The 13226-nt window shown below is 40.0% G+C and overlaps 1 protein-coding gene across 1 annotated transcript in view; it reads right to left on the reverse strand.

Moving 5' to 3' along the window:
• The window catches only part of CFAP43 (cilia and flagella associated protein 43), a 102958-nt gene that overhangs the window by 25041 nt on the left and 64691 nt on the right, over positions 1 to 13226 (reverse strand). The window contains exons 21-27 of the mRNA XM_033421075.2: positions 8581 to 8685; positions 6287 to 6403; positions 5166 to 5393; positions 3374 to 3580; positions 2356 to 2445; positions 1979 to 2059; positions 1226 to 1351 (exon numbers count right to left, since the gene is read on the reverse strand). Coding sequence (XP_033276966.1) covers positions 1226 to 1351; positions 1979 to 2059; positions 2356 to 2445; positions 3374 to 3580; positions 5166 to 5393; positions 6287 to 6403; positions 8581 to 8685 — 954 coding nt within the window. The remainder of the gene's footprint in view (positions 1 to 1225; positions 1352 to 1978; positions 2060 to 2355; positions 2446 to 3373; positions 3581 to 5165; positions 5394 to 6286; positions 6404 to 8580; positions 8686 to 13226) is intronic.

Raw genomic sequence — 13226 nt, forward strand, 5'->3', positions numbered from 1 at the left:
GTGAGTTGACGGTCAGGTGTTGGAGGTTTGAGGATAGGGGAGAACACATGAAGTGGCCCTCTAGGATCTCGCTAGGATCTTGTAGTCCACCCACCAGCAGAAGCTGCACCATGTGGCTACTTGTTAGAAATGCAGAATCTCAGGGTCCTTCTATGTCCTCAGAATGACGGACTCGGAATTTGTATTTTAAAAAAGCTCCCCCAGGTGATGTGGATTAAGCTAGGGGGAAATTGAAAGCTAGGGGGAATAGCATTGTTGAGCAGCTTTAGGGACCCAATAAAGGTTCAGGTCATTAGACTGAAACCAGTCAGTGTTTTTCCTTTACACACTGCATGGTGCAGGTGCAGAGAAGGTTGAGTCCTGGCTTAATCAAGGCTGAGGTTTTACCAGGTGGGCGTGGCCAAGGAGCAGGGGGTGAAGGTGTGGGCAGCGGACTACCTCCCAGTGCGAGACTGTGGAGTAAATGGCACTGCTTTAGGCGTCTATACTCTGTAACTTCTTGAAATCTTTGCTGCATTCAAAACTACTCACTTTGGATAATACACAGAGACATTGTTAGAGGACTGCAGTGAATAAAAACAGGGACAAGTTAACAATACGTTCAAAGGAATTGTTCACCATAAAGCTGACAAACTGCCCTGCCTCAAATGATGGTAAGATTTTACTTTCTTCACATTTACCTGGTTGTGTACCATCACCTTTTACATCTCTATTATAACTGTAAGCACTTTTAATGTGGGAATGTTTCCTTGTGATGGAAGGATAAAAGTGGGAGACCTGCATTGCAAAAATCTCAGATCAGAACTTTATTGACTGTGTCATTTTTCTCTCAAGTCTTTTCCTTGAAATTGAGAGCAAGTCAAGCAACAGTATACAACTCAAATTGACGTAGACAATAGAGAGCAGTCCCTTGCAGTGCCTTGAACATACTACCATAGGTGTTCATTAGATATTTGAAGAATGAGTGAAGGACCAAATGAACTGTAATGATGTGAAATTTGAAATCAATAAGAACTTTAAAAAATTGCTACATGTTCTTTTCGTTTTAAATTGTAGTAGGCCTTTAAATTTATCTCCACTCGCTTCTTCAAATTCTCTTGAGAATTTAAGCCCAAACACCATCTCTAGGCTACTAAAGACACTGAGAAAATAAAGAGCACTTCATTTGAAAAGATACTGAAACAAAACCCTTGATAAGGTAGGTTATATTCTTTGCTCTTCTGACCTTTCTATACTTATCTCTTTCTTCATTTAATTCCTTGACTTTTTTCTCATACTCTTTGAATTGTTTCTTTTCCTTTTCAGACCACAAAGCATCAGGTTTTGACATGAAAGCAGGTTGAGGAATCACCTGAAGATATAAAGGAAAGCATATATTCTAGGTTAAACATAAATATAGCAATACAGTCAAACTCAGAGTTATTGTTACAGTTTTTAAAAAAAGAGTCCTTTAAAAGGGTATAGTTCTTCACATTGGCAAGGCAATGACCTAACACTTTGACCAAAGGATATGAAAAAATGTTACAACGGTTTTTCTGTCACTTAAGCGAGGGTAAGCATTTTGGGATGTACCCTGACTCTTAGGTGACAAGTTCAGAAGTGTGAGTTGATATCTTCATAGCTAGAACTATGCCTGAGCTCCAGGGATACCTATGTCAGGTATCAAAGGGAATGTTTCTTGGTGTATCTGGAAAATTAGAGGTTCAGTATTATCCCTACTTTCTGTGCAGACCCAAACAACTGTGGTTGTTTTTTTGTTGTTGTTCATTTGTTTGCTTTTCATCAGATTGGAAGGCAAGCCTGGTGTTTCAAACTTCTTCTTCTTTGCCTGATGTGGTAAGTTTATAAGGTACTGGGGGGTGGTATATTTGTCACTGTAGAATTTCTACGACTCAGGTTCACATGGGAAAAAATGGTCACATTTAAGTAGCTCTTTCCATCCCATTCCACCTTCCATAAGGATGACCAGGAATCTCACCATTCTCAAAATGTCTTCCTTCTTGACTTCCAGAACTCCTCCCATCATGTCCATGAGGGCTCGGCGTCTTGTGGTGGAGCCCTTGGGAAAAAGCCAAGGTCAGAGAGGGTCACTGAGACAGAGGTCTGACACTCCAGTGGCACTGGGGACAGCCCCCCTGTCCCCAATGTTAGAATGACTGCATTTAGGATTGGGGAGGGTGGGCAGTGGCATGCATGGAGGGGAGAAGAGGAGGCCACTGAGATTCCAGTGATCTCTGACCACAACAAATGCCTTGATGTGTTTCTATGGTGGAGTACAAGACTATTCAACCAAATTAGGAACAAATATCCCTAAAAGGAAAAGGGTCTTAGGTACCATTTAAAAAAACCGCATACCTGTGACAGAAGCAATCGCTCCATTTCACGGGTCACAAGCAATTCTGTTTTGACTTTTTGCTGTGGTTTAATATGTCTCTGAGCTGTAATCTGAAAGAGAAAATGTGGTTTCCTGCTGTTATTCTTACAAAATTCAAGCCATACTTTCTTTCCACACACCGGGAGGAGGTTAGAAGGGATTAAGGAGATAGAGGGACTATCCAGATTTTGCAACCAATTTCCTATCTTGGAATGAAGATGAGGTCCAAAATGAGAGAGTGAGAAAAATAGATGGTTACTGTTAACAGGGACTATATGAGTGTTTGTTATTACTTCTAAGCAACACTATTATCTTTTGCCCCAAAGTAATCAAGATGGTTTCATGTGAGCAAGGGTGTTCTCTTTGAGTTACTTTTTATAAATGAAATATGATTATATTTGAATTGTCTTCTTTAAGCATTTATTTGTAACTGCATTTGTGCCAAACACCTTTTAAGAAGGCTGTCCAGTGAGCCCCTTTCTCTGGGACCCATACTACTCTAATGGCTAGATAATTACTGGAGCTCCATCAGCCTCATTCCCATTATGTGACCCAGCCTCCATGGGTACAGGTGCTGGACCCAAGTTGGACCAAGAAGCCCCTTCCCAGGCGAATCCAGAACTAGGGCTAAGAGATTATAGTTTGGACAAATTGCTCTCTTGAGCATAGGCGATATAACATAGAAACTGCTAGAGGCAGCTGAAATGCAGAGAGAAGTGAGTCAAGAGATGAAGAAAGAGCACTTCTGGACTCTCCACAAGGTTCCAGTGTGTGGTTCCTGCTTCTTTCTAGGCTTGGTGTCCAAATCTTCTCTGGACTCTATGGCATTCATAGAAGAAATCTCCATTATTGCTGGGGCTGTGTTAACTGTTTTTGTTACTTGTAACCAAGAATGCTACCTTATACGGTTGCTTCTGGTAGCAAAAACAAGAAGAATAAATAAGAGCCTGGAAAACGTCATGAGAAAGAAGGGAAGAGATGATGTACGGATAATTGTACCTCAGTACTTTCCACAATGAGGGTTCTCTCTGGCTTCTCACAGTCCTCAAATTCTGGTTGCCAGACTGTTTCTTCCAACTCCAGATCCAAAACGATTTCTTGAATTCTTACATTTTTTTCCTTCACACGTGCAATTTCAACCTCTTTTTGTTTATATGCCGCATCAAACTCATTATTGAAAGCAGTTTTTACCTTGTAAATAATATCCTAAAATATCAATGTTATTATAAACACACCATGTATTATACCTTTCCTGGCAACATGGTCCCACAGCTTTACTTTCCCTCCAAAATCACTTTACAAATTATAAGCAAAGTAATCTTTCTAAAATACTGTTTATATTAAGTCACGTCTTGGTTCAGTAATCTATAGTAGCATCCCACCATGGGTAAGGTTAAGCAACAGCATAACTGTTATACTACAACATACTTCCAGAAATGTGCGATGCAATTCAGTGTGCAGGTATATTGATAAGTGGGTAATGGCTACTTGGAGGCTCTTTGGGCTATTCTCTCTACTTTTGTGTATGTTCTTAAAAAAATCCATCATAAAAATATTTTAAAAGAAATATTCAGTATTAAACTTGGGAAATATCTTTTCTTTGGAACCAGGTTTGAGGAGAGGAGGTGAGGAAAAGATGGCCTATAGAGGTCTGGAGAATCTTCCAGAGAAGCACAACTACACACAATATTCTTACTCTGTATGGACAGGTCATTTTCAGGTAGAAAGAGAACCCAAGCTGCCCAGTTGGATCAGCCATTTACTAAGGTGGATGTGGGTCCAACTGGATTGCCCCTAGCTCTGCTGATGAGTAGAATGATGGGTCAAACTAAAAGTAGACTTGACTTTACCGTCAGACTTCAGTCTATATATCTATCCTACTGAAGATGAAACCATTAAAGCAAGGTAGAAAATGATCTTAACGGCTGGCACCAGAATTTCTCTCAGGCTGAAATTACTTTCGTGTAGGAAAACACCTTACTAAAGCAGCAGGAAGGTGAGACACTGAGGGCATAGGTCAGCAGAAGCTAAGCAACAAAAGGGATAACTCAACAGTTCTCAGTATAAATGCACAGGAATTTTAGGTATTGGAGGAGACAAAGAAGAGAAAAAGATAGGAAGGGAGAGCAGAGTAACCCAGCAGGAGGCTAGAACTCAAATTGCAGACATGACTGAAGGATCTTCAGGAATAGGAATGGCCAAACATTAAATTTCAAACCGTCTGCATTGGTGCAATCTCAGTTACTGAGTTTTCGAAAACCTTCAGTAGGCGTGGCATGTACAGGTGTGTTCTGAAACTGACTTGTTTGGTGGAAAGCAAGGAGTAGGAGCTTAGAGCCTGAAGGACACCATACCTTATCCCTGAGCCCCAGCACTTATAGAAATCTTAGAGAGGAAATTGTATTTTCCTAGATTAAGGAGATAGATAAGCATTCACATCTTGATCTTACAAGGAGGTCCTAATTGACATCTGGGTTACCTAGAAGGTGGCATTCAAGGATTTCTTTTATCTTTGAGTTTCCCAAAGATCTAAGTAGAAAAATGGTTTGCGGTGTTAGCCAGTGGAGGGTGCTCTTTAGAAAACCTGGTATCACAGAACCCACTCCAAATGGATGAAAACAACTCTTGTCCACGAGCTCTGTTTAAAGAACATGGATGCTAGCCATGTGGATATTTCTCTGTGTACTTTAAAGACATCATTTGATTGGCATTGGATTTCAATTTGAGCCTTTGCAAGACACCTCATGGAAAGTTTTAGAGATTTTCAAGGGTAAAGAAAAAATTCACCCACTTTCAGTAATATAATTTGGTTGATTTTCTCCTCTCTGGAATGAAGTTCCAGTTGGCTTGACAACAAAGAGGTAGGTACCCTAAAATCAGTACTCAGACTACCAAGCAGGTAATTGGGCAAGTTGGTATCTTTTGCTGTCCCATCTTCTTCCTCTTCTTCATCCTCCTCTTCATGATGCTTTTTAACCAATGTAATTGCAGACTGAAACTCTACAATTTCCTTCTGTAGCTAAATATAGAAAAAGATGAAATGAAAGTTATGCAATAAGAAGAATTCTCTAAAGGGCAATTTTGGGACAACTTAATTATTTCAATAATCATTTTAAGATGTTAATTGTCTTGCCAACAACTGAATTTAAAGTGATGTCCTGAACCTGCTGAAGAGAAAGCCTCAGAAATTGATAGACTGTAGATAAATCATAAGAGTAAAAATTCTTCTTGATAGTGTGTAATATTCATATTTTTCTGTCGGGATGACAGCTTCTCGTAAATATTTTGAGTCTTTCTTGGTGCTTAAGCATTAAAAAATATACTTTCTCTTCACATTTTACAAAGGAACTTATTCACATAGGACTGGTATGTGTATGTAAAAAGAATTAAGCATGACTTCATTTTAGTTTTAGAAAAAGAATGGATGCAAAGTTCTGGCCAAAATGAAACTACACCAATTGGGCAGTGTTTTTAAGTGGTTTGACAGAGATTGCTGGAAAAAAAAAAAACTAGGATTGCTTTAGGAAAACCATAAATCCCACCAAAACAGATTCTACTTCATCCTTGGCCAACTATCTTAAAACACAATCCTCAGTGATAAGAGGTGGTAAAAAGAGTATGTGTGGATGAAGAACTTCTGACCAGGACAAGAACAAAATCCCAAATCTCAATTTTAAAAGTATATCATCATATTTCAGGGATAGCCAATGTTGTTAGGATATAGGCTCCTTACGTGGATATAGGCTCCTATATTCATTAGAATATATTCCTACACATAAACAAGGAATATAAATATAAACACAAACAATATCTAAACGTATTTTAAGTAGTATTCCAACTCAAATCTGTATGAAGGAAATCCTGAAAGAAAACACGTCACTTATATAAACACATATATATTTAAAATTGTACTTTAAGACACTCTGCTTCAATCTCTTTTTGCTGCACAACTCTCTTCAATTCTTTCAGCTCTTCATCTGTGCGTTCTTTCATTGGGAAGTTCTCAACCACACATGGGATGTGAAAGCACTTGGGAAAAAAAGAGCAAAATGAAATAAATCCATTTTTAGAACAATTGTGTGTATCTGGGGCAGAGTGGGGCATGTTTTCTCTCAACAAAATTAATCCATAGGTTATCATGCATGAGTGAAATGGCCCATGGAAGCTTTCTTTAAAATAAAACAATGTAGAGATTATCACACTAAGTGAAGTAAGTCAGAAGGAGAAAGACAAATACCATATGATACCCCTTATATGTGGAATCTAAAATATGGCACAAATGAACTTATCTATTTTGTAGACATAGACAACAGACTTGTGGTGGCCAAGAGGAAGGAGGGAGGGAGAGGGATGGACTGGGAGTTTGGGGTTGGTAGATGCAAACTATTACATTTAGAATAAATGTAGATAAACAACAAGGTCCTAATGTATAGCACAGGGAACATAACTCAATATCCTGTGATAAACCATGATGGAAAAGAATATAAAAAAAGAATGTCTATATGTGTATAACTGAGTCACCTTGCTGTACAGCAGAGATTGTCACAACATTGTAAATCAACTCTACTTCAATTAAAAAAAAAGAAATAAAATAAAACAATGTATGCCTTCAGTATTGGTGTAAACTTTGTATAAAAAATACTGTGCTTTTGTGAACGATTTATTTCTAGAGCAGTGCTTCTCAACCAGAAGTGATTTTGCTGGCCACTGTCTCCATCCTCTCCAGCCCCTCAGGGACATTTGGCAATGTCTGGAGACAGTCTTTGATTGTCACTGATTGGGGTGGCAGAGTCTGCTGGGGCCTGGTAGATAGAGGGCAGGGATGTTGCAAAATCCTCCAATCCTTAGGTCAGCCCCTACAACAAAGAATTATCCAGCCCCAAGTGTGCCGTTCTCAAGAAACCCTGTTTTAGAGCAATACTCAATCACATAAATGGAGGGTGATCAATACTTCATTATCTAAACAGGGGGCATATTTGAAAGTGAAAAAGGTGCTGTTAATAGTTACTCTAGGACCACAGGCATAAACTGGGACTCTTGGTCACCCTACACAAAGAGGGAAGCTGTGTTGGGAGGAATCTCAATAAAAAGGCACAAAAAACAGTCCTTTAGAAAATGTGAAGGCAGGGGCGTCCCTGGTGGCGCAGTGGTTAAGAACTCACCTGCCAATGCAGGGGACATGGGTTCGACTCCTGGTCCAGGAAGATCCCACATACCACGCAGCAACTAAGCCTGTGCGCCACAACTACTGAGCCTGCGCTCTAGAGCCTGCGAGCCACAACTACTGAGCCCTCGTGCCACAACTACTGAAGCCCATGTGCCTAGAGCCCATGCTCCACAACAAGAGAAGCCACCGCAATGAGAAGCCCACACACTGCAACAAAGAGTAGACCCCACTCACCGCAACTAGAGAAAGCCCGCACACAGGAGCGAAGATCTAACACAGCCAAAAATAAAAAAATAAATTTAAAAAAAAAAGATCATAAAAATCTCACTGTGAATACTTAAAAAAATAAAAAAGGAAAAGAAAATGTGAAGGCAGGTACAGGTAGAAATGTGAATAATACGCAGAGCAACTAAGCCCGTGCGCCACAACTACCGAGCCTGTGCTCTAGAGCCAGTGAGCCACACTACTGAGCCCACGTGCCACAACTACTGAAGCCCGTGCGCCTAGAGCCCGTGCTCCACAACAAGAGAAGCCACTGCAATGAGAAGCCATGCACCGCAACGAAGAGTAGCCCCCACTCACCGCAACTAAAGAAAGCCCGCGCACAGCAACAAAGACCCAACGCAGCCAAAAATAAATAAATAAAATAAATAAATTTATATAAAAAAAAGAAATGTGAATAATATTATGTCTAGTTTTCAATCTGTGTGGAATGTGAGTGAAGTGGCGGTTTGGAATAGACAGATATTGAGACCCGGATGCAGGTGGTGTCGTAGAGGAAAGAGGGAAAGAGGTGCTGAAACAAAGCTTAAGAGATGCTGGCTTAGAAGCACATGGGGACTGAGCAGAGAAGAAAGAACGAGACAAGGGAAAATGACACATCGAGGTGGAGTCAGTACAAGAAGGAGCAAGGTGTGCTTCGAATGCTTTCCTATATATGGATCTTCTTAAACTTTTTCTTTTTAAAATTTTCTGCCATGAGACTTCCCATGAAAATTTTCATTGGCAAAGGTGTTGTACCTGAAGTTCTATCTGTTACCTTAAGAGCTCGGCCTTTCACAGCCATCGAATTCCAGCATTCTCCTTTGATAAGTTCAGCCAAATATCTCTTGGCTAGGTTTTGCATCTCAGCATCCTTTCTTATCTTAAGGAACACAAATGAAGGGAAAAGTAAGAATGAAAATGTGGCCTCAAAAACAATCTCAATTGTAAAAACCAGATGCACTTGGAGGGGGATACTTCCCTGTCTTTGGTTTAGTCTGGAGGCTTAGGGTTCCATTCCTTGAGGACTAGGGTATCAACACAAACACCACTAAGGCAGACAGGTCCTACACAGGAGCCAAGGCAGGTGTGTGGGCAGTTGCACAGCCATGGTAGCTGGATAGCTAACACACACACCATCACAGATCTGCCTGGTTGGCGCAAGGTGGTAAAGCAAACCCACTGTGCCAAGTCTTCCTGTTTTATTAGAAAAGTTTGAAATATGTAAATGTTGGCTTACTCCTTGTCAATGCATATTTGAAGTGGCATTTTGTGACCTCTGTCTTGGGGTTTTATTGCACTATATTCTTCTATTGTTTATGTCCACTGTGAAATGAATGTTCCACTATTCTTGGGGATCGTATGATGTACCTTTTGCCGTTTAGAAACATATGTTACCTCAATTAGTTTTACCTCCTTAAGTGATTAAGTATTCTTATTTTAATAAAGTTTGCCAAAAGAGCTGGCATGAAAGTGACACCCAACAATCCTTAGTCTTTAGGGTCCTCTTCAGAAACTTTTTTTTTTATTTTTTTACTGAAGTATAGTTGATTTACAATGTTGTACAGAACCTCTTTTATTGGCATTTCACTTTGTTGGCAGATCGTTAGCAAACTAGCTGAAAATAATATCTCCCAGATTAGAAAATGTCTTATTTATTTATTCATTCATTCATTTACTCATTTATTCATGTTTATTTTATTCATTGTCTGAACAAATACCTTGTTTAATTTGCGTTTTATTTATTTTTGATTTTACCCATTGAGTTAATGGCTAATACAGTTTTCAATTATTTTTTCTTTTTTTTTTCAGAGATCAAAAATGTTCTTTATTTAGAAATAAAGAAGGTATCTGATGGGCTCTGGACATGATGGTAGACTGGACATGGCTGAGGAAAGAATCTCTGAGCTAGAGAATGTAACAATAGAATCTTCAAAAACATAGAATTCCTTTATTCCTTTTTAATTTCCATGGAATCTGTAGTGATGTCCCTCTTTTCTTCCTAACATTAGTAATTGTATCTATCTCTTTTTTCTTAGCTTAGCTATAGGCTTATTCAGTTTATCAATCTTTTCAAAGAATCGGCTTTTGATTTCATTGATTTTTAAAATTTTATTTATTTTTTTATACAGCAGGTTCTCATTAGCTATCCATTTTATACATATTAGTGTATACATGTCAATCCCAATCTCCCAATTCATCACACCACCACCACCACCACCCTGCCTCGGTGTCCATACATTTGTTCTCTACATCTGTGCCTCTATTTTTGCCCTGCAAACCAGTTCATCTGTACCATTTTCCTAGGTTCCACATATATGCATTAATATACGATATTTGTTTTTCTCTTTCTGACTTACTTCACTCTGTATGACAGTCTCTAGATCCACCCCAATTTCGTTCCTTTTTATGGCTGAGTAATATTCCATTGTATATATGTACCACATCTTCTTTATCCATTCATCTGTCGATGGGCATTTAGGTTGCTTCCATGTCCTGGATATTGTAAATAGTGCTGCAATGAACATTAGGGTGCATGTGTCTTTTTGAATTATGGTTTTCTCTGCGTATATGCCCAGTAGTGGGATTGCTGGGTCATATGGTATGCTATTTTTAGTTTTTTAAGGAACCTCCATACTGTTCTCCATAGTGGCTGTATCAATTTACATTCCCACCAACAGTGCAAGAGGGTTCCCTTTTCTCCACACCCTCTCCAGCATTTGTTGTTTGTAGATTTTCTGATGATGCCCATCCTAACTGGTGTGAGGTGATACCTCATTGTAGTTTTGATTTGCATTTCCTTCATAATTAGTGATGTTGAGCAGCTTCTCATGTGCTTCTTGGCCATCTGTATGTCTTCTTTGGAGAAGTGTCTATTTAGGCCTTCTGCCCATTTTTGCTTTGGGTTGTTTGTTTTTTCAATATTGAGCTGCATGAGCTGTTTACATATTTTGGAGATTAGTCCTTTGTCTGTTGATTCGTTGGCAAATATTTTCTCCCGTTCTGAGGGTTGTCTTTTCATCTTCTTTGTAGTTTCCTTTGCTGTGCAAAAGCTTTTAAGTTTCATTAGGTCCCATTTGTTTATTTTTGTTTTTATTTCCATTACTGTAGGAGATGGATCAAAAAAGACCTTGGTGTGATTTATGTCAAAGAGTGTCCTTCCTATGTTTTCCTCTAAGAGTTTTACAGTGTCCAATCTTACATTTAGGTCTCTAATACATTTTGAGGGTATTTTTGTGTATGGTGTTAGGGAGTGTTCTAATTTCATTCTTTTACATGTAGCTGTCCAGTTTTCCCAGCACCACTTATTGTAGAGACTGTCTTTTTTCCATTGTATATCCTTGCCTCCTTTGTCACAGATTAGTTGACCATAGGTGCGTGGGTTTCTCTCTGAGCTTTCTATCCTGTTCCATTGATCTATATTTCTGTTTTTGTGCCAGTACCATATTGTCTTGATTACTGTAGCTTTGTAGTATTATTTTTTCTTAAACAGCTGTTTTGGCATATTAGTTCTCAGAACCTGTCTGATTCCCAGGCTCCTCCATTCCTCCCCTTGCTACTCTTGAGGCTATTTATCAATCCCTCCAGAATAATGCTAATACTGTGTCTAGGTGGTCATTACTGGGCTTTGGTCTTTGCCCTATTGTTGAGATCCTGGCCAGGGTGGGCTAGTAGCCTGGTCCCTTTAGGACTGGGATCCTTAGCTCTTCCCAGGGGTTAGTGTTCTGCTCCCAGGTGGATTTATGGTGCCATCTGCTAGCACTGTTCTGTCCTGAACCGTCTGGTTCTACTATCATGCCCAATCTAGGGCTGATATCTCTTCAAAAGCCCAGAGCTCAGGAAAACTAAACAACGTGAGGGAAATGAGCACGTGAAGAACCTTTCTCTGTACCAAAGCCTGCGACAGAGGATCAAGGAGGCTCCTCGAGGGATGCACGGGAATTTGATAAGCATCAAGGGATGGGGGCATCTGGGGCAGAGGCACAGGGTGGGGGTCAGGTGAGCAGAGTGGCTTCATCAGTGGTCAGTAGGTCAACAGTCCAGAGGAGCAGGTTCATGGGGCCGAGTGGTCAGACAAGAGCTTGGAGAAAAAAGCAATGAGAGGGTGAGAATAGGGGCAGGCACCTAAGCCGAACTCATTTTAGAGTGATCAAGATGAATGGGCTGGGAGGACCTGGTGCCAGAATAGGAGGTGGCCTTCCAGGTCCGTGAGGCCAGGGCCGAGGAGGATGAGCCAGAAGCCTGGTGGGCAGACCAGGACTGCTTACCTGCTCAGACTCGAGTTGTGGGCTCCTAGCCAAGTGACTCGACCACCTAAGCCTTAGTTTCCTTAAGTGGGGAAAACAATAACCTACCTTTTTGGATTGCTGTGATGATCAGATAACATTCAAAAAGCCCCTAGATTGGTGCCTATCTGTTATAATAAGAAAAAGGGATCATTTCTAATAGCTTCCTGTTGTATGTTTAAAAACAAAAGCCAAATTCTTCACCACAACATACAAGGTCTTCAGAGCTGGCCTCTGCCTACCTCTCCCACCTCATTCTGTGAGGCCCTCTCCTGTCCACTGTGCTACAGCCTTTCTGGCCTTTCTGGCCCTGGAATACTCTGAGCAATTTCTGCTTCAGGGCCCTTGTTCTTGCTGCTCCCTTTGCCTGACATTCTCTTTCTTCAGATCTCTGTATAGCCAGCTCCCTCTCTTCTCTTAGTTTGCAACTGAAAGGTCCCCTCTTTAAAGTTGTCTTCTCTGACCACAGAAGTAGATCCCCCACATCTATTATCGAATCTGGTTTGTTTCCATCATATAATATATAGAGATTTGTTTATGGTCTCTGTTCTCTACTAGAGTAGCCCCATGTGGGTGGGACCTATCTGTATTATTCATTGTATCCCCAGCACCTACAGTAGTGCCTGGCATGTAATAGGTGTTCAATAAATGTTGCAGAATGAATGAATGGATGGGCGAATGAACATCCAGGTGAATTTTATCTCCTTGAGTTAGTCCCTTGAGGTACTTTTGGTATTAATTCTGTTATTTAATATATTTCCTCTCATTCTCAGCCTCATGTCATTTACCATTTGGACAGATCTGCCTCATTTTCACATCTTCACTCCAGTCATTAATAAACATGTTTAACAGGACAGAGTCCTGGGCCACATGATTGGAGATTTCTCTCCTAGAATCATCAGTCAAATAACAAGTCTCTTTTTGGGGTAGCTGTTTAACCAACTATAATTCACTTAAATGTCCTTATATCCAGCTTTATTTAATTCTCTTTTTCAGTGGGGAAAATGTTTTTATACTTGCACACTCAAAGAATCAAATGTACTGTGCAGGTTGAGAGAGAGGTTGCTTAAGAACATCCTGTGTAAAACACTCTTAAGGCTTTTACCCAAAATAAAATCCATATGAGTAAGCAATGTGT

The sequence above is a fragment of the Orcinus orca genome, chromosome 14 (genome assembly GCF_937001465.1).
Source record: "Orcinus orca chromosome 14, mOrcOrc1.1, whole genome shotgun sequence".
In the NCBI taxonomy this organism is placed as follows: Eukaryota; Metazoa; Chordata; class Mammalia; order Artiodactyla; family Delphinidae; genus Orcinus; species Orcinus orca.